Source organism: Salvelinus alpinus, chromosome 9, assembly GCF_045679555.1.
Source record: "Salvelinus alpinus chromosome 9, SLU_Salpinus.1, whole genome shotgun sequence".
Classification (NCBI taxonomy): Eukaryota; Metazoa; Chordata; class Actinopteri; order Salmoniformes; family Salmonidae; genus Salvelinus; species Salvelinus alpinus.
Genome location: NC_092094.1, coordinates 20,186,846 through 20,212,461, shown reverse-complemented (window position 1 = coordinate 20,212,461; position 25,616 = coordinate 20,186,846). Strand labels below are relative to the sequence as shown.

At 42.6% G+C, this 25,616-nt stretch overlaps 1 protein-coding gene across 1 annotated transcript in view; it reads left to right on the top strand.

Moving 5' to 3' along the window:
* Positions 1–25,616, top strand: part of LOC139584482 (protein O-mannosyl-transferase TMTC2-like) — a 159,482-nt gene that overhangs the window by 79,006 nt on the left and 54,860 nt on the right. The window contains exon 2 of the mRNA XM_071416398.1: positions 139–718. Coding sequence (XP_071272499.1) covers positions 139–718 — 580 coding nt within the window. The remainder of the gene's footprint in view (positions 1–138; positions 719–25,616) is intronic.

Below are 25,616 nucleotides of genomic sequence, written 5' to 3'. Positions count from 1 at the left end.
TGTCATAGTACAGTGAAGACTGAATTGACTGAAAAGACCCAAGTACTATGGTGGCGTTGCTCTTGATCAGGTTATCCATAAGCATGAGGATCATTACACATACACCTTCTAACCCCTCTGTTGTCCTTCTCCCCACAGCCGTGCGATCAAAACTAACCAGGACCTGCTCCCAGAGACCCCGTGGATCAACATCTTCTACAATGACTTCTGGGGCACCCTGCTCACCCACAGCGGCAGCCACAAGTCTTACCGGCCCCTGTGTACCCTCTCCTTCCGCCTCAACCATGCCCTGGGCGGCTTGGAGCCCTGGGGCTACCACCTAGTCAATGTGGGCCTCCATGGGGCAGTCACAGCCCTCTTCACCTGGTTGGCCCGCCTGCTGCTTGGAGGGGGCCTGTGGAGCCTCCTAGCTGGGTTATTGTTTGCCTCGCACCCCATTCACACAGAGGCAGTGGCGGGCGTGGTTGGCCGGGCCGACGTGGGCGCTGCTCTGTTCTTCCTGCTGTCGCTGCTGTGCTACGTACGCCACTGCACCCTGCGAGGGGGCTCTGCGGGGCCCTGCAGGCTGGGGGCCTGGCTCCTGGGCAGCCTGGGCTGCGCCGCCTGCAGCATGCTGTGGAAGGAGCAAGGGGTGACGGTGCTGGCCGTGTCGGCCCTCTACGACGTCTGTGTTTTCCACCGGCTCAAATTGCGTCAGGTCATCACGCTGGTTTACAAGGTAAACAGTTTGTCCTTGCCCTGCGGTGTTGTTTTTTCCCATGTATCTCATTTCCTCCTCTCTCTCCGCTTGGCAAAAGCCTGGCAAACCGCAAAGTGGAAAGCTGATCTGTTCACATGTGGAAGTATTCCTGTGTGTTGTTTGTTTTCATTAGGATGTAATTAAAATTTAAAAAATTCATGTATGTACAGCTGTGTGATCTGGAAGGAGCTGCTGTTTTGTCCTCTGAATGCAAGGAAAATATACAAGTGGGGAAAGAAAATAAAGGGGAAACTATTTATCCTGTTTCTTCATGGAAATTGAGCGTAGACTGTTTGTATATACCCATACAAACACACAGAAACACACATCCATACATGAATGTCAGAGCAGTGACTAGCACTCCAAACCCTTCTTATTATCCCTAGGGTTTTCAGTGGTTAGCTTCGCCCACGGTTGGCTGAGCGTGAACTACAATGTGTAGTTCAAACGTTTAGAAACGTCAATAATCATTGCTTGCGAAACGATTTTCGAAACATCTGCTGATATTCCACTTATCTTTCATATCAGTCTGATGGAATCGCTCAAATAAAAAATATACACTTACTGTAGCAGTTTGGCACAGATCCACCAGCTGTGTGCCTCCAGCTGACCGACTACACTTCCTCCCATGTTACGCTTACACACAGGTGTTCAGAGCATGCTAGATAGCTAATTAGCACAGGTGGCTGCCTATCTTCCGTGTGTCTTCCATAACAAGCGATGTAACATGGCCGTGTGGGAACACTAACCCTAACCCTATAAAGGTGTGTAATAATTGAACCTTTTGTTTTTTGGAAAATGATTTCTTGCTGAAATGAAAAATAGGTTCCTTATGTTTCCAAAACCATAACATAAGCAATGCGTTTTTACGTTCAGAATGAGCTTTGGGGATCTTAACAAAACGCCCCCAGCCAGAAGATACTATCGTCAATAGACACTAAAGCAGTTGGCGTCTATGAATGGGTTATGCAGTGACATGAGTTAGGGAACCATATTATTATGGAAATGGGGTCATGGGAGGCTGCTAGGGAGTTTTGTCAGTTGAATTTGAATTCCCATCGTGCCTACATCATTACATTATCCTTAAACAGTGTCATTATCATTATGCATCGTTGCCTTCCCTTGCAACATGATTTGTTACCAAACCCCAATTAGAAAACGCTTTATTAATAAGTAAACCATCGACCCAAACTCAGTTTGTTAATGATTTGTTAATTACTCGTCCGTCACCATAATGTGGTGCATGTTATTGAGATGAAGGATACTGGTATGTAACATAATGATGATAAGCTATTTTGTTTACATGAAATGCATAACATTGACATTAATCTTCAGTGTGTGTGTGTGTGTGTGTGTGTGTGTGTGTGTGTGTGTGTGTGTGTGTGTGTGTGTGTGTGTGTGTGTGTGTGTGTGTGTGTGTGTGTGTGTGTGTGTGTGTGTGTGTGTGTGTGTGTGTGTGTGCGCGTGCTTGTGTTAACTGCGCCTTGTCAAGTGCTTACTGTCTGCTGTCTAGTCAATGTGACTTCCACCAGTCTTTGCGCATCAGGCCAAGTTGAAAAAGACGTGCACAAATGTGACAAAGGGGATCCAAGAAGAGTCGATGGCACTCTAGGATGCTGACGCATACATGCGAAGGCCAAAGGGTGTTTCTGGGAGTGGGAGAGTTGGTGGAGGGGTGTGGGCGGGGGGCGGGGGGAGGGGGAGAGTGAATGAACAGAGAGAAGAGCGAGAGACGGGAAGAAAATCTAGCTTCTCCGTTTTAGTGCTCATCACAGTGTGAAAAAGTGAGTGAGGGCCCTTGCTGTCTTTGTCTCCATGCTAGCCTCTCTCTCTTGATTTAAGCCTTATCTGAGGTTTGGTGTCTTCTGGAGTACTGCCCATCCATTGACAGAGGCATACAGGCCTGCTAATACTGGCTGGCAGAATGCAGTGCTAGGAGGACTGAAGGAAAGGATACCTCATATCTGACAGCTTCTCAACATTTGATTGGAAATCCACCGTACCAACACATCTCCCCTGTCAACCCTTCCCTGAGACGAGAGTCGCAGATCTACTTACACAATGGTCGCATGGATGGACCCGAGCCTATGGATTTCTGTCATGCTTTGCCATGGTGTTGATGAATGTTCTTGGCAGACACCCGTGGGCCATATGCTATGTATACCCATTTCTAGTGTGCAGCTTTGCGGTGGCAGTTGTCAGTTTCACAGACTCACTGCATATCTTTGAACCCCAGCACAGAAGAAACAAGCAGGGAACGTTGAGTGATGTTAAGGCTGGCAGGTCTCATGCATTCCTTGTTAATTATAAGGTTACAGTATGTCTCTTTCTGTGATCACGACGCCAAGTCACCTGAATGAATTCTACTTTGTTATTATGATTGGGACCAGCGCTCTCTCTCTCTCTCTCTCTCTCTCTCTCTCTCTCTCTCTCTCTCTCTCTCTCTCTCTCTCTCTCTCTCTCTCTCTCTCTCTCTCTCTCTCTCTCTCTCTCTCTCTCTCTCTCTCTCTGTCTCGCTCTCTCTGTCTCGCTCTGTCTCTCTCGCTCTGTCTCTCTGTCTCGCTCTGTCTCTCTCGCTCTGTCTCTCTCGCTCTGTCTCTCTCGCTCTGTCTCTCTCGCTCTCGCTCTGTCTCTCTCGCTCTGTCTCTCTCTGTCTCGCTCTGTCTCTCTCGCTCTGTCTCTCTGTCTCTCTGTCTCTCTCGCTCTGTCTCTCTCGCTCTGTCTCTGTCTCTCTCGCTCTGTCTCTCTCGCTCTGTCTCTCTCGCTCTCTCGCTCTGTCTCTGTCGCTCTCGCTCTGTCGCTCTGTCTCTCTCGCTCTGTCTCTCTCTGTCTCTCTCGCTCTGTCTCTCTGTCTCTCTGTCTCTCTCGCTCTGTCTCTCTCGCTCTGTCTCTCTCGCTCTCTCGCTCTGTCCCTCTCGCTCTCTCGCTCTGTCTCTCTCTCTCAATTACATTTCAATTTAAATGTAAGGGCTTTATTGGCATGAGAAACATATGTTTACATTGCCAAGCAAGTGAAATAGATAAAAAAAACACTTAGTGAAATAAACAATAAAAAGTGAAATAAACAATAAAAAATGAACAGTAAACATTACACTTACAAAAGTTCCAAAGGATTAGACATTTCAAATGTCATATTATGTCTATATACAGTGTTGTAATGATCTCTATCTCTGTTTCTAAATTCAATTAAAATTTAAATGTAAGGGCTTTATTGGCATGAGAAACATATGTTTACATTGCCAAAGCAAGTGAAATAGATAATGAACAGTAAACATTACACCCACAAAAGTTCCAAAAGAAAAAAGACATTTCAAATGTCTATATACAGTGTTGCAACAATGTGCAAATAGTTAAAATACAAAAGGGAAAATAAATAAACATAAATATGGGTTGTATTTACAATTGTGTTTGTTCTTCACTGTGATTGCACCCAGCAGATATGGGAGTTTATCAAGATTGGATTTGTTTTCAAATTCTTTGTCAGTCTGTGTAATCTTAGGGAAATGTGTCTCTAATATTGTCATACATTTGGCAGGAAGTTAGGAAGTGCAGCTCAGTTTCCACCTCATTTTGTGGGCAGTGTGCACATAACCTGTCTTCTCTTGAGAGCCAGGTCTGCCTACGGTGGCCTTTCTCAATAGCAATGCTATGCTCACTGAGTCTGTACATAGTCAAAGCTTTCCTTAATTTTGGGTCAGTCACAGTGGTCAGGTATTCTGCCAAATAGCATTCTAGTTTGCTCTGTATTTTTATACATTCTTTCCAATGTGTCAAGTAGTTATATTTTTGTTTTCTCATGATTTGGTTGGGTCTAATTGTGTTGCTGTCCTGGGGACCAGCTTGCTTAAGGGACTCTTCTCCAGGTTCATCTCTCTGTAGGTGATGGCTTTGTTATGGAAGGTTTGGGAATCGCTTCCTTTAACGGCTCTTTTCTGGATTTTGATAATTTATCTGGTATTTGCCTAATTCTGCTCTGCATGCATTATTTTGTGTTTTACGTTGTACAAGGAGGATATTTTTGCAGAATTCTGCATGCAGAGTCTCAATTTGGTGTTTGTCACCTTTTGTGAATTCTTGGTTGGTTAGCGGATCCCATACCTCACAACCATAATCGGTAAGGGGTTCTATAACTGATTCAAGTATTTTTGGCCAGATCCTAATTGGTATGTCGAATTTTATGTTCCTTTTGATAGCATAGTTGGCCCTTCTTGCCTTGTCTCTTAGATCGTTCACAGCTTTGTGGAAGTTACCTGTGGCGCTGATGTTTAGGCCGAGGTATGTATCTTTTTTTGTGTGCTCCAGGGCAGGTATTCCCAAACTGGGGTGTTCAAGTATTCCCCAGGGGTACACGCAACGCTGTCGGAGGTACGCCAAACAAAAATGTGATTCACATTAAAATATATATATATTTTTTTTTCACATTTTCTAACAGTCCATTTATATTTTTAACGGAGCTATACATTTGGGTGAGGTTTCTTTCTTGCCTGAGTAGCCTTGTTTCACTGCCAAAAATAAAATGTAACCATCTAGTGTTCAGCAAAATAACAACACAATGTCAAATACAGGTAGCCTAGTCAAATAATTATCATCAAATCACTTTAACCGTTACTCTCTCGCGGGAATTCCACTAACGGTCCGTATGTAGCCAAACGTAGCTGCTGCTCATGTTGGTATCTGTACTGATGGCACAAAAGTCATGACAGGGAGACATAGTGGAGTAGTAACGCACATGAAAGCAGTTGCCCCTGACACCACTTGGGTACACTGCAGCATCCACTGAGAGGCTCTTGCTGCCAAGGGAATGCCTGACAGCGTGAAAGACGTTTTGGACATTACAGTGAAAATGGTTCACTTTGTTAAAGCAAGGCCTCTGAACTCTCGTGTATTTTCTGCACTATGCAATGATATGGGCAGCGACCATGTAACGCTTTTACAACATACAGAAGTGCGCTGGTTATCAAGGGGCAAAGTATTGAAAACAATTTTTGAATTGAGAGACGAGTTTAAAGTTTTCTTTACTGACCATAATTTTCACTTGTCTGACCTTGTCAGTGATCTGTTTGTTAACTTGGCTTTCGAAGACTTTAGAAAGGCAGGGCAGGATAGATATAGGTCTGTAACAGTTTGGGTCTAGAGTGTCACCCCATTTGAAGAGGGGGATGACCGCGGCCGCTTTCCAATCTTTAGGAATCTCAGACGATACGAAAGAGAGGTTGAACAGACTAGTAAAAGGGGTTGCAACAATGGCGGCGGATAATTTTAGGAAGAGAGGGTCCAGATTATCTAGCCCAGCTGATTTGTAGGGATCCAGATTTTGCAGCTCTTTCAGAACATCAGCTGTCTGGATTTGGGTGAAGGAGAAGCGGGGGGGGGGGGGACTTGAGCCAGTTGATGTGGGGGGTGCAGAGCTGTTGGGGTAGCCAGGTGGAAAACATGGCCAGCCGTAGAGAAATGCTTATTGAAATTCTCGATTATTGTGGATTTATCGGTGGTGACAGTGTTTCCTAGTCTCAGTGCATTGGGCAGCTGGGAGGAGGTACTCTTATTCTCCATGGACTTTAGTGTCCCAAAACCTTTTGGAATTAGTGCTGCCGGATGCAAATTTCTGTTTGAAAAAGCTAACCTTTGCTTTCCTAACTGACTGTGTGTATTGGTTCCTGACTTCCCTGAAAAGTTGCATATCGCGGGGACTATTCGATGCTAGTGCAGTACGCCACAGGGTGTTTTTGTGCTGGTCAAGGGCAGTCAAGTCTGGAGTGAACCAAGGGCTATATCTGTTCTTAGTTCTACATTTTTTGAAAGCGGCATGCTTAATTAAGATGGTGAGGAAAGCACTTTTAAAGAACAACCAGGCTTCCTCTACTGACGGGATGAGGTCAATATCCTTCCAGGATACCCGGGCCAGGTCGATTAGAAATGCCTGCTCTCTGAAGTGTTTTAGGGAGCGTTTGACTGGGATGAGGTGTGGTCGTTTGACCGCGGACCCATACATGATAAGGGATGGTCGTTTGACCCGAACGACTTTCTGTATACTCTCAGCGGAAGTAGGTTGACATTTCCAGAACTGTGTTCTAGGATAGTGAAATGGGTTCCTTATGTGATTGTGACTTTCAGTCTATTATTTTATCATTTCATATCCACTGCAAATCTCCCATTGTGTCATTATGGGTTCGTTTTGCGGTTTCAAAAATCTTGACAGTTAAGAGCTAGGGGCTTGAGAGTTATTCTGTGAAAGCAGAGTTATTCTGTGAAAGCAGAGAGTCATTCTGTGAAAGCAGAGAGTTATTCTGTGAAAGCAGAGTCATTCTGTGAAAGCAGAATCATTCTGTGAAGTCAGTGCAATAGTATATTATTCAGTCCAAGTTCTTCAGTTAGAGGGGATTTCCACGCAACATGTTCATTTAGATAGCCACTCTAGCTTTGCCCTCATGTGGGTGTTAGCAAGCTAGCAAGCAGGCTAGTTAGTGCTAGGTATCAACAACCAATCCAGTAGGGGCTGGAAGCTATAGTGAGCTTCGATTGGTCAATAGCGTTGTGATACAGTAGAGTATTTGCATAAAGTTCACATTTTCCCCAACTTTGGTCCCGCCTTGTTCACGCTCCAGCACCCGTGCTCGCATAGGAAAGAAGGGAAGAGACTTATAAAGAGAGAATGTGCATGGCTGACTCTCTCTGTATATCCCAGTTTTAGCTGGCCCACTCTCCAAGAACACGAACCACTGGCGTACACTGTACCAGGCACACGTCCACACAGTAATCACTCGACAATGTGAAAATCCCTGCATATTTCATCACGTTTTATTGGAGTGTTGTTGTTGTTTCACCCCTCCCATTCCATATGTATGAGCCTTGGCCCCTTCGAAGTGCTGCTTTATCTGGGCCTAATTTATTAGAGCTTCTATTTACATGCTAATGTACGTTTGTCTCTGCCAGCATCGGATGGCTGCTGTCCATGTCTTTTCATACCTCGGAAAGCACGCAACTGATTGGTCGGTTAAGAAGCCCTATCACACACATGCAGGGGAGAAAAGCATGTTGTTGAACTAAAGACCGAGAGGTCAATCACCCCAATTTAGCATGTGCAATTTCCTGGGAAATTACATGATTATTTTCAGACCATTTTTGTATGCAATCTATTGATAGCACTGAGAATAAATGAATATAATTATATTTTTCTATGCCTTGTCTCAAAAGAACAATAGAATTTATATTACCCTCTTTGGAGGAGGGTCACATCAAGTGTGTCTCTGCTGTCAACCTGAAACAGCCGCCTTTTGGATTTTGTGTTTAGCCATGCTGAAAGAAAGTTACTTTCCACTGGGAACAGACGTCAATTCAACGTCTGTTCCATGTTGGTTCAATATAATTTCGTGGAAATTATGTTGAAACAACATTTATCCAACCAGTGTTTGCCCAGTGGGTTATATTTCAAATGTCATTGGTTCCAATGATTGTTGGTGCTGGAGGGTGGTCACATCAAATGTGTCTCTGTTGTCAGCCTGAGACAGCCACTATTTGGATTTGTGTTGAAAGATAGGTGTTCTGAAAGAAAGTTGCTTATATTTCAAATGTCTTTGGTTTCAAAGATTGTTGGTGTATTACAGGCATGTGGATTTTCATAAGTAAGCATTTAGATAGATATGCTGAAACGCCAGTCTGACTGACGATAAACATGTCATTCATTAATTTGCTAACTTTTGTTTCTTATATGTATTACAGTATGTAGCCAATCTGTGTATGGACCCTAAAACGTTTGGTATGAATATTAGTTTAGAACCTATCTATGAACCTCAGCTATCATAGTTGTTGTATCGACTTCATGTCTGAATGGCATTAATGAAGCCTATGGATTGAGTATAATATAATAACTTTATTGTACCAAGGATGCAAGTCCTATATACATGTAGTTATTACCACGAATGAGATCCCCACATTGTAGCCTGTACATTGAATATATTCACTGATCATGAACTCTTCCTTGGCAAATAAAGGTGCGGTTCTAGTCTTTGAATGATGCTGCATGTATGTATTACAATTATACACTTCAACAGTGTTTACCACTCCTGCTCCTGGGACATCAATGATTACACAATGTAACTATGGAATAGACTAGAAACACGATTTAAGTGAATGCTGATTTGTAATTCATATATACAGAAAATAAACAGTACACTACACTTCGTATTCGTGTCTAACACCCTTCATCGGCATTAATCTGAGGACACAGGATAGGTGTAGTATTTCAATGAGATACTTAATTTCAACCAGAGGAGAATGTGAAACACTTTATTGAAAGTTCATTATCCAGGTGTTATAAATGCATAATACATGCATTATGAATATTATAATTGTAATATTATATTATAAATACAAGTTCAATCTGTACTTCAATGCACATATGGTGTGCATTATTTTAAAAAAGAGGCAGAAAGACGAGGTGGGTAGAGAGGTGTAGAAGACAAAGGGAAAGAGGTAAGAACAGAGGCAGACAGCATATAATTAATGAATTACAGTGCTACCCTAATATTCTCTCACTTCATCACAATTACAGTGTCTCTAGCGGTGTCTCCTAACCAGCCTTGGGGCCCCAGTGGCGATGACGGGACTGGCTCCTCTCTCACATCAAAACATACCTGCAGACGAGAGACAGATGGATAGAGAGAGTGCATGATTAAGCCTTGTTTTTTATTCTAACACAGTCAGTCATCATAATCATCAGGTGAAATGCAAAACTGACCTTGGATCATTAACTCTGGGACTACTACATCTCTATGTGTATTTCAATGTAAAGCATCTCTTTATTAACACTTCCCGTTGATCCGACCAAGTGACATCTCACCTTTGATCATGCTGTGCCCTCTATGTAGCCAGTCCAGATGCGGGAGGGGTTCACCAGTGTCAGTGGCACTGTATTGTCCTCAAAGCGAGCAAAAAAGTTATTTAGTCTGTCTGGGAGCAAGACATCCTGGTCCGCGACGGGGCTGGTTTTCTTTTTGTAATCCGTGATTGACTGTAGACCCTGCCACATACCTCTTGTGTCTGAGCTGTTGAATTGCGACTCTACTTTGTCTCTATACTGGCACTTAGCTTGTTTGATTGCCTTGCGGAGGGAATAGCTACACTGTTTGTATTCGGTCATGTTTCCGGTCACCTTGCCCTAGTTAAAACCAGTGGTTCGTGCTTTCAGTTTCACGCGAATGCTGCCATCAATCCACGGTTTCTGGTTTGGGAATGTTTTAATCGTTGCTGTGGGTATTATGTCGCCGATGCACTTTCTAATGAACTCGCTCACCGTATTCGTCAATGTTGTTGTTGGACGCAATGCGGAACATATCCCAATCCACGTGATCGAAGCAGTCTTGAAGCGTGGAGTCAGATTGGTTGGACCAGCGTTGAACAGACCTGAGCGCTGGAGCTTCTTGTTTAAGTTTCTGGTTGTAGGCTGGAAGCAACAAAATGGAGTCGTGGTCAGCTTTTCCGAAAGGAGGGCGGGGGAGGGTCTTATATGCGTTGTGGAAGTTAGAATAACAATGATCCAGGGTTTTACCAGCCCTGGTAGCACAATCGACTGGCTGATGATGCAGGTTCATAACTTAACTGGCTGATGCAGGTTCAATACCCGTGCCAGCCTCCACCGGGAGACCTATGAGGTGGCTTTTGGTTTTAATCCTCCAATCCTCTATACGTAATTATTGGCGGAGTGTTGCTTCATATTTTTCGATATACTATAGGCCTACCGTAGACGACATGAGTCTCACTAGTGTTGAGTAAAGTGCTGTTAAAAGTGGTGTAGGTCTTATTTATTTAAAGAGCATATTGAAGTTAGAAGCAATAGTGTTATACTGTTATAATCTCCACCCGGCACAGCCAGAAGAGGACTGGCCACCCCTCAGAGCCTTTTTCCTCTCTAGGTTTCTTCCTAGGTTCCGGCCTTTCTAGGGAGTTTTCCCTAGCCACCGTGCTTCTACACCTGCATTGCTTGCTGTTTGGGGTTTTAGGCTGGGTTTCTGTACAGCACTTTGTGACATCAGCTGATGTAAAAAGGGCTTTATAAATACATTTGATTGATTGATTGATTGAATAGGATTTGAAGCAAAAGCCTACAACTATTTTAGCACCGTTTCGCACTGCTCTGAGACATGCATGGGGACTGGTCTTGATAAATCAATGACATTTTTATTTTCACTTAATCTCCGTTTGGGTATTGGTTAGACTAGAATAAAAACATTTGGGTGCAGAATTGTTATGCTCTTAGTGTAACCTTTATTTAACTAGACAAGTCAGTTAAGAAACAATTCTTACTTACAAGGACAGCCTGCTCCTTCCTCCCCGTCAGGGAATTGATCCCCGGTCTCCCATGTGCCCTGCCTCTTTAGCTAAATAGCCCAGTACTGTACTGCCGACCCCCATGTACAGCGTCATATTTTCCGTTTCATCCTAACGGAAACCCAGAGGGTTTTTAGTTTTTCTTGGAATAAAAGCATCATAATATTAATCTAATTAATTAAGCAAGTACCAGACAAAAGGTTGGACACACCTACTCATTCCAGGATTTTTCTTTATTTTTACTATTTTCTACATTCTAGAATAATGGTAAAGACATCACAACTATGAAATAACACATAAAGAATCAGTTAAGAACAAATTCTTATTTACAAGGAGATCCTACTCCTTCCTCCCCATCTGGGAATTGAACCCCGGTCTCCCATGTGCCTCTATTTTCTAGTACAGCCATTATTGAAGGTACTTGAGGTCACCAAGAAAGTCAGGACATGGCCTGCTCTCCCTTATGTAAGGAATTAAGCACCTCCCTATGTTTACTACATTATGTATTGTAGGCTATGTTTACTTGTCAGACTGCACCGTAGCCTAATAAACAAATGCAGGTAGCTTATATCTTCAAAATAATTTAAATGCTTTATTATTCAAATGTAAAAGCATATACTGTACAGTACTGCATTTCTTCATCAGCATCTTTATGCTTTCGCTAATAGAATAATGATAAAAATACTCTTTCAAAATGCAGATGTTGATTTAGTTATGGATCCATAATGAATTACTATGGGAATAAATATCACTGAAATACAGAAATATTGGAACAAAGTTGTCTAATGAAGGCAAACAAATTGTTGCTTACTGGAAATTATGGCTATTAGCAGAGCTATATTTTGGCCTTTACAAATATTATTTTGGCCTTTATTCAGATTACAATCGCTCACTGTCGTTTTTTAAAATGAAATAATCTCCAAATATCATTATATATAGCCTTCCCGCTGTGGATGTCTATTTCAGCACCGTTCAAGATATATGTGTTGACTGAATATAAGCAAGTGATGTCTGCTAAATAATCAAGTTAGGTTTCTCTAGAAATAAATAATTCTAAATAACAAACTGGCTTTATTTACAAATTAGTGTGAATGTCTCACACCATGTTCAAGAATTGCCTTTTTCCTCACTCACTCTAGGTCAAATGAAAACAAAATCTCCAAAATACCATTACTTTTTAAACAAAGTGATCATTATTATTATTTTTATTTTTTATTAGTTAATTTAGAATTATATAAAATCCCCTTAGATATTCTCAGATATTCTCACAGATCCTAATGGAAAATGCCCCTTAGATATTAATGTAGAATCCTCCAATACTATAAATGTAATTATTGGCGGAGAGTCACGTCATTGGAAAAAATATTTTTAGATTTACTGTAGGCCTACCATAGGCGAAATGAGTCTTGGTTACACTACAAATAGAGTGTGGAAATGTTATGCCCCATAGATATTAATTTGGAATCCTCCAATCCTCTTATGCTGTAGCCTACTCCCGACCGTCACGTTGTACAGCGTCTATTTCTCAGAATAGAAACACCCTAATATTAATCAAATGAATTAATCCAAATTTCTTAATCAATCCCATGTTATTTAAAAAAAGGTTTTAATTCTCTAGAAATGCCAATATGGAAGACTATCAAATGCTTCTCAAAGATGCCCTCTTGTGGTTAAACAAGCACTAACTTTCATTAACGTAAAAAATGTTTGACAATTAAATAACATGCCGTAGAATGCTGCAGCAGCCCGTAAGGTGTGCTGCAGTATGACACAACTTTTAAAGGAGGCACCACTGTATGTGCTTGTTGTAATGGTAGATTTATTGTCATCAGCATGAAGTATAATCAGCGTCAAATATGCTGATGTTCAGTATTTCCCGTTCCTTACATAGTCAAGCAATGAAGCGGTGTGCGTGTGTGAGAGGTGATTAGGCGTGTGTGTGCGTCCAAGAACGAAAAAAAGGATGAGAGTAAGTGAATGAACACGTTGGGTTAACAGAGAGAAAGAGAGAGAGAGAGCGGCTGGAGGCTGAGTCTAGTGAGTTGTTGGCAGCCTCTCCTCCCTAGTTCTCTGGGGTGAGTTTTATTGAGAGACCTGGTAGAACTCTTGGTTGCTTTCGGTTGCTGTTCACTTTATAAAAAATCCAAAACACACTGTACTCCTCCAGCCAATCACAGTCGCCCATCACTAAGCTCAAAGAGCTGTTTTTAATTACCATGCAGACTTTTTGTACATCTAGTATGCTGATGGTGTGATATTAACGTCTTTATGACTAACGAACAAACCATAGTATATCCTACTGCAAACATTACTACTATCACGTTTCTTCTAGCTAGCTATAGCTACACTGTATGGGAGTTGGGCCCAATGTTTACAGTAGGGATATCACATTCTGCACTATTTCCAACAGGTCAGGATTAGACTCTTTTTCAATACTAGACTACAGCCAAGACATGTAGTCGATAGGGATGGGAGTAATTTTCGACACTGTCAGTTTGTTTATTCAAGTCCCCCTTCTCTACGTCGATATTCATAATGTCGCCTTTGTAAGTCTTGTAGCATTTATGGAAGAATAGCATGCTAGCCTGTATTACGCCTACCAAATACTTTATTAGCATTCAAATATAACATGGCTGGCAGCGCTTACGTTTGTGGTCTAACCGATTTATCTTTATGTGGAAAAATGTTTTTTATGAGCTAATTTTGTGCGGGGAACTGGTTAATAGGCTCATTTTCAATAACAGATACTGAAGTAAGATACAATTAGTACACCTAGCTTGGCCAACGTTAGCATTGCTTTTCAGTATGAGCTCTTCATTAGCAATATGCAGTAAAATGTCTTTCCTGAGGACTTGGCGTTTGCAATGTTTTTCCACCACGCAAATTGCTTTGTTGGTTGGCTATTAAAGTAAATGTTTGGACAACTGTGTGGCAAAGAGTTTTCTCTACTCGGGAGCATTAAAAATGAGAAAAGAGAGGATATATAAATGTTTACCCCATGCTTTTGGGTAAACATTTTATAATGACTGTAATTAAAATAGTTCCCTTTTGATGTGTGGTTAAAATGTTGTTTAAAGGGACTGGGAGTGAATGCCCATTTGTTCCTCTGTTTGTGACTGTGGACAGTTGTGCCCACATAATAGTACATTCGGCCATAATATCTCAAACAGGGGGAAAAACAGAGCACCTCTTGCATCATGTGTACTTTTTATGTTGGGAAAAAGACAGTGGTGGTCGGTGATGTTGCGTATACTCATATGGTCTTATGTCCCTAAGGGGTTGTCAGTCATTCTTTACCATACCATGCCTCCCATACTCTGTGAATACACAATGCTGAAACACGATACATTACAACTATCAGCTGGATAAAGAGGACTTCTCCTGGTGTGATGTCATGACACTTCATGTGACTAACATTAAGGTTAGGTCATCCTCACCGTCACCCCCAAACTAGTCCTACCCCCACCCCTACCCAAACAGTCTCACTCCTGTTCAAGTTCATATGGCTGCAGAGTAACCTGAGAGCAATCTGCAGAGGTCATTTATCCCTCGTCAACATTTATAAATCAACCATTACACACCTATTTCCCTAAACAAGATTAGATTGAGTGTCAAGCTAACATATTCTTGACATCTCACACCAACTCACATTATCCCCACCTCACATGACATTTGATGCACCCATAGATATAGAACCCTGATATATTGTTGAAGGATGTACTCTCCTCAGACTGCTGCTATTAAGGACATTGTTTCTTTGTTCAGGACTGAGCATGCCCAGTGTAACCAGCCTGGCTCAGGTGTTGTGGAACTGCCGAGGGCTTGGCCTCTCTGTCTGAGAAGAGGGCACTATCTGGGTGTGTTAGGCTTGGGCAGTATACCGTATATACCGTTTACCGGGGTATTTGAAATTAGCCATGGGATGGTTTTTCAATATAATTGAAACTATTTATTTGAAGTTTTTCAATACATTTTAATATTTGTAGGTATTTTTTAAGTAAATACCTGCAGTCAACTTGTGCAATGCGTTTGGAGATAAAGCAGGTCTCGTTCTTATTTCACCTGTCACATTATTTGACATTATGAAGCTTACTTAGTTCCCCAGCACAGTTGAGCCAGTCACGTTTGTGTTTTTTAAATAGCACAACAGGAGTTCAGCAGTGTATTGACTGGAGTTCTACACTATATTGAAAGCCAACAGTGTATTTTTGCTTCAATATAATGATCAAGGACGTGCAACTATAATTTTCCTTCACAGAAAATACATTAGTGCAACACATTTGGCATAAAATATCTTTATTTTCATCAGATGACAAAATAAGTGCAACACTATTTTGATGGTAGCCACACAGGTAAATGAGCTTACAATGAAAAAGCAAAAACGATGCATGGCCATCATATTTCTAATGTTTAGGCCTATCATAGAAATAATGTAGCCAGCTACATTTCCTAATGTTTTGCTTAAAGTTAGTCTTGCATTTTACTGGAGAAACATAGACTGGCTACACCGAGAAAAGTAGCTTCACATCAGTCAGAGCGCTGTCTGCTGATAGATTGCGTTTTATCTTGCTTGAAAACGCAGAATTATACGTTAACACAACCCATAGTTTAACTTGCTATTTAAGTAAGTAGCTGAATTTATAAGGTGACGGTGCATTATATGGTGTTAGCTTTATGCCGTGTTTGAGAAGGCAAAGCCCTTTGGATGAATCATCTGTACAGCTGCCACTGCTATCTTGATTTCCTTGCATTTTTTCTCCTCTATGTTCTCGGAAGTCTTCTCCCCCCTCTTCTCTGAGCAGAGCAGGCAGGCCCGTTACCCTAGCGACTCCACACAGACACAGCTTGTAGACATGCTGCTGGAGAGCCAGTACTGCATGCCTCAAAACTTTTTTCATTTGCACGTCTCTCGTTCACATTCACTTGTCATTGTCGAAACTCACCAAAAATGACATTCGGTAGCTCCTACCTATATACACTACCAGTCAAAAGTTTGGACACACCTACTAATTGCAGGGTTTTTCTTTATTTTTACTAATTTCTACATTGTAAAATAATAGTGAAGACATCAAAACTATGAAATAACACATATGGAATCATGTAGTAACCATAAAGGTGTTAAACAAATCAAAATATATTTGAGATTTGAGATTCTTCCAAGTGTACATTCCAATTAGCAGGTGTGCCTTGTTAAAAGTACATTTGTGGAATTTCTTTCCTTCTTAATGCGTTTGTGCCAATCAGTTGTGTTGTGACAAGGTAGGGGTGGTATACAGAAGATAGCCCTATTTGGCAAAAGACCAAGTCCATATTATGGCACCAGCCTCAGAAATTGCAGCCCATATAAATGCTTCACAGAGTTCAAGTAACAGACACATCTCAACATCAACTGTTCAGAGGAGACTGCATGAGTCAGGCCTTCATGGTCAAATTGCTGACACCAATAAGAAGAAGAGACTTGCTTGGGCAAGAAACATTAGCAATGGACATTAGACCAGTGGAAATCTGTCCTTTGGTATAATGAGTCCAATTTTGAGATTTTTGGTTCTGTGTCTTTGTGAGACTCAGTGTAGGTGAATGGATGATCTCCGGATGTGTGGTTCCCACCATGAAGCATGGAGGAGGAGGTGTGATGGTGTGGGGGTGCTTTGCTGGTGACACTGTCAGTGATTTATTTAGAATTCAAGGCACACTTAACCAGCATGGCTACCACAGTATTCTGCAGTGATACACCATCCCATCTGGTTTGCGCTTAGTGGGACTATCATATGTTTTTCAACAGGACAATGACCTAACAAACCTCCAGGCTGTGTAAGTTGAGATGTGTCTGTTACTTGAACTCTGTGAAGCATTTATTTGGCCTGCAATTTCTGAGTCTGGTAACTATAATGAACTTATCCTCTGCAGCAGAGGTAGCTCTGGGTCTTCCTTTCCTGTGGCGGTCCTCATGAGAGCCAGTTTCATCCTAGTGCTTGATGGTTTTTGCGACTGCACTTGAAGAAACTTTCAAAGTTCTTAACATTTTCCGTATTGACTAACCTTCATGTCTTATAGTAATGATGGACTGTTGTTTCTTTTTGCTTATTTCAGCTGTTCTTGCCATAATATGGATTTGGTCTTTTACCAAATAGGGCTATCTTCTGTATACCACCCCTACCTTGTCACAACACAACTGATTCTCTCAAATGCATTAAGAACAAAATAAATTCCACAAATGTACTTTTATCAAGGCACACCTGTTAATTGGAATGTATTCCAGGTGACTACATCATGAAGCTTGTTGAGAGAATGCCAAGAGTGTGCAAAGCTGTCATCAAGGCAAAGGGTGGCTACTTTGAAGAATCTCAAATATAAAATATATTTAGATTTGTTTAACACTTTTTTGGTTACTACATGATTCCATATGTGTTATTTCATAGTTTGATGTCTTATTCTACAATGTAGAAAATAGTACAAATGATGAATGAGTAGGTGTGTCCAAGCTTTTTACTGGTACAGTATGTATAGCTTTATGAGCTGGATTGCCTGTCTTTGCAATTTGTTTATTTTCTGGATACCACCCAACCCTAGTGTGTAGCCTCTCCGGGGGCGGTGAGAACCAGAGGCGGCCAGGTGTGTGTGAGGGCATGTGAGTTGTTGTCACTGCATGTAGACTTGACATGTCCTTGGCATTTCATTTTCTAGTGTGAGACCGTTCAGGGTCTTATATCTCGGGCTCCACAGATGGCTTATGCATGCTCTAATGGCTGCTGTCACTGTATGATGGAGTGAGCATGGTGGAGGTAGCCAGTATCCCCTGCCCTCACCCACCTGCCTTCCACCTGGGGATGGCTACACTCTAGTGGACCTCGCATGACTGAGCAGACCTATAGGCAGACGGTTCAGGTAAAATGCATCTGTCTTTGGAGAGAGCTACTGTTCTGGGTATTTAAAAGTTAAGCAGATATTTTCCACATAAGAGTAGACAAAGTTTATTCTATTTAGGTTGGTCACATGGTCAACAATAAGGCTTTGTTCTCAGTGGTTTCTCTCATTCTACAGATGCTAATATCAAGTAACAGTATAATAATGTGTAGAAATTCCATCTGATGCTGGAGGAACAGGTCTTTCAGTGCATCCAGAGTTTCTCCCGTAATGTCCTCCACAGCTCCAGAAAATGTGGCTACAGTAGTGGGCCTGTGCTGATAGAAAGTGACTGGATTAGGAAGCTCTTGATCTCTCTCTCTGGCCTACCACTCATCAGGGATAAGAGGCGCTGACACACGTCGTGTCGGAGACAGCCAAAGCTCTGACCCTGGTTCTCCCTGTGGCGAGAGAGAGAAACCAAGAGAGTGTGAGAGTGAGAGAAACCGAGAGAGTGAGAGAAACAGAGAGAGTAAGAGAAAAAGAGAGAGTGAAACAGAGAGAGAGAGAAACAGACTACACCCACTAAGCAGAAAGGAACATTACATCTCTTCGATAATAAAGACCAATCCGTTCACTAGCTGCTCTAAATATTTTACAGCCACTTTCTCTCTCTCCGTCTCTTATTCTTGCTCTTCTTTATTTATCACCAGCCTGTTCCCCCCTTTAGCATTGGCAAGCAGTGTCAGAACTTCTTCCATTGATTCTCTGTTCATTTCCCCCCAGAGTTGCACGCTACAGAAAGAGTGAGAAGTGTCATGCAGCACCCGCTTTAGGTTAAATATAGATTCTGTGGTTGGTGAGTCTGTCTGTTCCATGATCATTGAGGCTTTCACTGAGCATGTTTGATTTATACGCTGGGCTGAAAATAACCCTGGTCACAGATACAGTTGAGAAATAATATGAAGCTCATGTCTTCGTCAGTGCAGTGTCTTGGAATGCATATTTTCATGCAGAGCTAATTCAATTCATTTGGATGTTGTACATTTTACGTTTTTTTTTTACTTTAACTTTTTACACATTTTAATTCGTGTTTTTATTGAAATCACTCTTGATTTGTTTCGACTGCTGATGCATTTTTAAAATATATATTTTTCACCTTTATTTAACCAAGTAGGCCAGTTGAGAACAAGTTCTCATTTACAACTGCGATCTGGCCAAGATAGAGCAAAGCAGTGCGACACAAACAACACAGAGTTACACATGGGAAAAACAAACGTACAATCAATAACACAATGGAAAAGTATATACACAGTGTGTGCAAATGTAGTAAGATTAGGGAGGTAAGGCAATAAATAGGCCATAGTGGTGAAATAATGACAATTTAGCAATTGAACACCGGCGTGATAGATGTGCAGAAGATGAATGTGCAAGTAGAGATACTGGGGTGCAAATCAGCAAAAAATATAATAACAATATGGGGATGAGGTAGTTGGGTGGGCTATTTAGAGATGGTCTATGTACAGGTGCAGTGATCGGTAAGCTGCTCTGACAGCTAATGCTTAAAGTTAGTGAGGGAGATATAACTCTCCAGCTTCAGTGATTTTTGCAATTCGTTCCAGTCATTGGCAGCGGAGAACTGGAAGGAAAGGCGGCCAAAGGAGGAGTTGGCTTTGGGGGTGACCAGTGAAATATACCTGCTGGAGCGTGTGCTACGGGTGGATGCTGCTATGGTGACCAGTGAGCTGAGATAAGGCAGGGCTTTACCTAGCAAAGACTTATAGATGACCTGGAGCCAGTGGGTTTGGCGACAAATATGTAGCGAGGGCCAACCAACGAGAGCATACAGGTCGCAGTGGTGGGTAGTATATGGGGCTTTGGTGACAAAACGGATGGCACTGTGATAGACTACATCCAATTTGTTGAGTAGAGTGTTGGAGGCTACTTTGTAAATTACATCGCCGAAGTCAAGGATCGGTAGGATAGTCAGTTTTACGAGGGTATGTTTGGCAGCATGAGTGAAGGATGCTTTGTTGCGAAATAGGAAGCCGATTCTAGATTTAATTTTGGATTGGAGATGCTTAATGTGAGTCTGGAAGGAGAGTTTACAGTCTAACCAGACACCTAGGTATTTGTAGTTGTCCACATATTCTAAAGCAGAGCCGTCCAGAGTGGTGTTGCTAGACGGGCAGGAGGGTGCGGCCAGCGATCGGTTGAAGAGCATCCATTTAGTTTTGCTTGCATTTAAGAGCAGTTGGAGTCCACGGAAGGAGTTTTGTATGGCATTGAAGCTCGTCTGGAGGTTTGTTAACACAGTGTCCAAAGAAGGGCCAGAAGTATACAGAATGGTGTCGTCTGCGTAGAGGTGGATCAGAGAATCACCAGCAGCAGGAGCGACATCATTGATGTACAAAGAGAAAAGAGTCGGCCCGAGAATTGAACCCTGTGGCACACCCATAGAGACTGCCAAAGGTCCCGACAGCAGGTCACTTCGATTTGACACACTGACCTCTATCTGAGAAGTATTTGGTGAACCAGGCGAGGCAGTCATTAGAGAAACCAAGGCTGTTGAGTCTGCCGATAAGAATGCGGTGATTAACATAGTCGAAAGCCTTGGTCAGGTCGATGCAGACGGCTGCACAGTATTGTATTTTATCGATGTCGGTTATGATATCGTTTAGGACCTTGAGCGTGGCTGAGGTGCACCCATGACCAGCTCGGAAACCAGATTGCATAGCGGAGAAGGTACAGTGGGATTCGAAATGGTCAGTGATCTGTTTGTTAACTTGGCTTTTGAAGACTTTAGAAAGGCAGGGTAGGATAGACTTAGGTCTGTAACAGTTTGGGTCTAGAGTGTCACCCTGTTTGAAGAGGGGGATGACCGTGGCAGCTTTCTAATCTTTAGGGATCTCAGACGATAAGAAAGTGAGGTTGAACAGGCTAGTAATAGGGGTTGCAACTATTGCAGCGGATAATTTTAGAAAGAGAGGGTCCAGATTGTCTTGCCCAGCTGATTTGTAGGGGTCCAGATTTTGCAGCTCTTTCAGAACATCAGCTATCATGATTTGGGTGAAGGAGAAAGGGGGAGACTTGGGCCAGTTGCTGTGGGGGGTGCAGAGCTGTTGACCGGGGTAGGGGTAGCCAGGTGGAAAGCATGGCCAGCCGTAGAAAAATGCTTATTGAAATTCTCGATTATCGTAGATTTATCGGTGGTGACAGTGTTTCCTAGCCTCAGTGCAGTGGGCAGCTGGGAAGAGGTGCTCTTATTCTCCATGGACTTTGCAGTGTCCCAGAACCTTTTGGAATTTGTGCTACAGGATGCAAATTTCTGTTTGAAAAAGCTAGCCTTAGCTTTCCTAACTGCCTGTGTATATTGGTTCCTAACTTCCCTGAAAAGTTGCATATCACAGGGGCTATTCGATGCTAATGCAGTACGCCACCGGATGTTTTTGTGCTGGTCAAGGGCAGTTAGGTCTGGAGTGAACCAAGGGCTATATCTGTTCTTAGTTCTACATTTTTTGAATTGGGCATGCTTATTTAAGATGGTGAGGAAAGCACGTTTAAAGAATAACCAGTCATCCTCTACTGACGGAATGAGGTCAATATCCTTCCAGGATACCCGGGCCAGGTTGATTAGAAAGGCCTCCTCGCTGAAGTGTTTTAGGGAGCGTTTGACAGTGATGAGGGGTGGTCGTTTGACCGCGGACACATTACGATGCAGGCAATGAGGCAGTGATCACTGAGATCCTGGTTGAAGACAGCAGAGGTGTATTTAGAGGGCAGATTGGTCAGGATGATATCTAAGAGGGTGCCCATGTTTACTGATTTAGGGTTGTACCTGGTAGGTTCCATAAAAATGTGTGTGAGATTGAGGGCATCAAGCTTAGATTGTAGGACGGCCGGGGTGTTAAGCATATCCCAGTTTAGGTCACTTAACAGTACGAACTCTGAAGATAGATGGGGGGGCAATTAATTCACATATGGTCTCCAGGGCACAGCAGGGGGCTGAGTGTGGTCTGTAACAAGCGGCAAAAGTAAGAGACTTATTCCTGGAAAGGTGGATTTTTAAAAGTAGAAGCTCGAACTCTCACAGACTTGGATAGTAAGGCAAAACTCTGCAGGCTATCTCTGCAGTAGATTGCAACTCCACCCCCTTTGGCAGTTCTATCTTGGCGGAAAATGTTGTAGTTGGGGATGGAAATTTCAGAATTTTTGGTGGCCTTCCTAAGCCAGGATTCAGACACGGCTAGGACATCAGGGTTGGTGGAGTGTGCTAAAGCAGTGAATAAAACATATTTATGGAGGAGGCTTCTGATGTTGACATGCATGAAAGCAAGGCTTTTACGGTTACAGAAGTCAACAAATGATAGTGCCTGTTGGATAGGAGTGGAACTGGGAGCGACAGGGCCTGGGTTCACCTCTACATCACCAGAGGAACAGAAAAGGAGTAGGATAAGGGTACGGCTAAAGGCTATATGAACTGGCTGTCTAGTTTGTTGGTGACAGAATAGAATGAGCAGATTTCTGGGCGTGGTAGAATAGATTCAAGGCATTATGTACAGACATGGGTATGGTAGGATGTGAGTACAGTGGAGGTAAACCTAGGCGTTGAGTGACGATGAGAGAGGTTTAGTCTCTGGTGGGACAAGTTAAGCCAGGTGAGGTCTCCACGTGTGTGTGGTTTGACGAAAGGGCTATCTAAGGCATTTTGAGCGGGACTGAAGGCACTATGGTGAAATAAAACAGTAAAAACTAGCCAAGACAGCAGTAGACAAGGCATATTGACATTAGAGAGAGGCATAAAGCAATCACAGGTGTTGATCAGGAGAGCTAAGACAACAACGGGTAAATGGCGATGAATGGGCAGAGCGGCTCAGTTAGGTACATACAGGACCTGAGTTCGAGGCTGGGGCTGACAGGTAAACAAAATGTGGCACCATGTTATTGAAACAGTCCAGGGGGCATCAGCAGTGTAGTCGAGTGATCATAGGGTCAAAACAGAAAACGCCTTAAGGTTCATTTATATTTTTCTAACTGTGATTGGATTGTCGCAAACCACTCTTTTGGAACTCAAAGCAATTCATATTTTTCTTGTGAAAAACTATTTCAGCCTTGATTCAATTACTAAACCTTGCCCAATAAAGAGACACGTCAAGTCATTCAGCCAGAACCAGCTAATTTGGGAGTATAAGTGAGGATGGTAGTGTAGTTGCTGTGATGTGCCCAATACAGCCTGAAAATACTGCTTTATTAACCACAATGTGTTATCTGTTATCCTCTTCGATCAAATATTTTTTATCCACTTTCATTACATTGTGTCTTGTGGGGTGGTCAGTAATATACTCTAATAAAGGCCTACCGCTTGCTTTTTTTTGAACCCAAGAAAGGCACAGAAAATAGGAACGTATATTTGTGAGAGCTCTCCTGCATGTTGTCCTATAACATCAATATCATTTTTTCTGAGCTCACCCAGAGCAGAGTTGTGGTCTCATTTTACCTGCGTTGATTGGCTAGCTTTATGATGATTGACTAGCTGTCTGGTGATTGGCTAGCTGTCTGCTATGGTTATGTGACAGCACTGTGATCGCTCTGAGCACAGCAGCCAAGGCCAGTAGACCACTGCCCACCTACATCTCCCTGCTGCCAAGGCTTCTGGAGATGAGGAGTGAAAGAGAGGAGAGGGAGGAAGGGAAGAAAGGAAGAATGGGGAGTGAGAGAGGAATGAGGTAAAGAGAGAGAGGGAGAGTGATGGGCAGAGAGAGAGCGAGAGAGAAAGATTTACAGAGTTAATGGAGAGAGAAATAGGGAGAGAAAAATAAAGATAAAGATGGAGGCTCTGGATGGAACATTCTCAGGGCAATGTTCCATCTGACGTCCTTCACTCAGACGTTTTTGTATTCAGCAAATGTAAGCCAGTTCGATGCACTTCTTTTTTTGTTCAGGGCTTTTTAAATAGCTGTAAAAAAAATAAAAAAATAAATGTTATTCCTAAATGTCTTCTGGATATTTTCTGATTAAGTGTAAAAAATAATGGAGCAAAATAATGTTTACTCTTGATTATTAATGGTCTTTGTCACCAGTATAATAATTTTGTCCATATTTTTAGTCAATATTTCTGTGACCTTATTTGAGGGGGGTTTCTATTGAGTGCTCTGTAATGAGAAATTGGCTCCGATATTCTACCACACACACACACACACACACACACACACACACACACACACACACACACACACACACACACACACACACACACACACACACACACACACACACACACACACACACACACACACACACACACACACACGTTCACACTCACACTCACACTGTCTCTGACAAGCTAATTATTATCTGTTTAGTCATTCATTCGTGAAACCTGCAAGGTTTTTATCCTTCACTTTACCTTGCGGTGTGATCGTGTGATTGTGTGTGTGGGAGGGGTTGTCATATATTTATCTGTTCATATTTAACTTTTGTGTATAGACAATTTAATTCACTCTCATATTTATAACTGAAATAGCGATTATGACTAGATCCGGGGTGAATGTCAAATTGCTTGTTATCGGGTGGGATTTGATCTTAAAACCAATATTTTAAAAAATATTATAATTTTAGTGTACTTTTTAGTCCCGAATGTTGTGATATCCAATTGGTAGTTAGTCTTGTCCCATCGCTGCAACTTCCGTACGGACTAGGGAGAGGCAAAGGTCAAGAGCCATGCGTCCTCCGAAACAAGAACCCACTAAACCGCTATGCTTCTTGGCACAACACTCCCTTAACCCGGAAACCAGCCACACCAATGCATCAGAGGAAACACCGTACAGCTGGCGACCGTAGTCAGCGTGCATGCGCCCGGCCCGAGTCGCTAGAGCGCAATGGAACAAGGACATCCCGGCCGGCCAAACCCTCCCCTAACCCGGACGAAACTGGGCCAATTGTGCGCCTTCTCATGGGTCTCCCGCGGCCGGCAGCGACACAGCCTGGGATCAATCCAGGGTCTATAGTGACACCTCTAGCACTGCAATACAGTGCCTTAGACCACAGCTCCACTCGGGAGGCCTTAAAACCAATATTACCCACTAAATGGTCCCTATAAATCTACGTCAGCAATTCATTGTCACACCACAAGTCATCACTTTGTCTTTATTGAAATGTGGCCAATAGAAACAGCGCTAATATTACATTGTCACAGAGATGCGGTGAAGATTAACAAGACAAAACAACACAACAATGTCAGTGAAAACCACTCTATGAAATGACCCCTCTCTGACAGAAGTGAAAGCGATTTGCTTCTGACAGCCCTATGACAGCAGATCTTCTTGGCTTAGATAATCAGAGCTCTTGTCTGCCTCCAAGCATGTTCTGTGAAGAGGCTTACAGTGGTCTGATCTGCCAAACGGCATGGTAATGAGTGGGAATCCCAGGCAGAGGGCAAAGCTCTTTCAAATATTCAACAAGTGTTGTCAACCAACAGGCGACTGGGAATATACAGCATGTGGCTCTATAGAAATCCCAAATCCATGCAGTTTTTGTGGATCGTGCGGAATTATCATCAAACTCCAGGACCTCTGTCCTCTGTCTTTCCTCCCCCCTGCAAGCAAACTTGAATCAGCATCTTGTCTCAGCAGATTAGACATGTATTTCTCACACAGCCAAGCAGGACTCACACAGCCAAGCGAACAAGATAAATAGATAGGGAAACCGG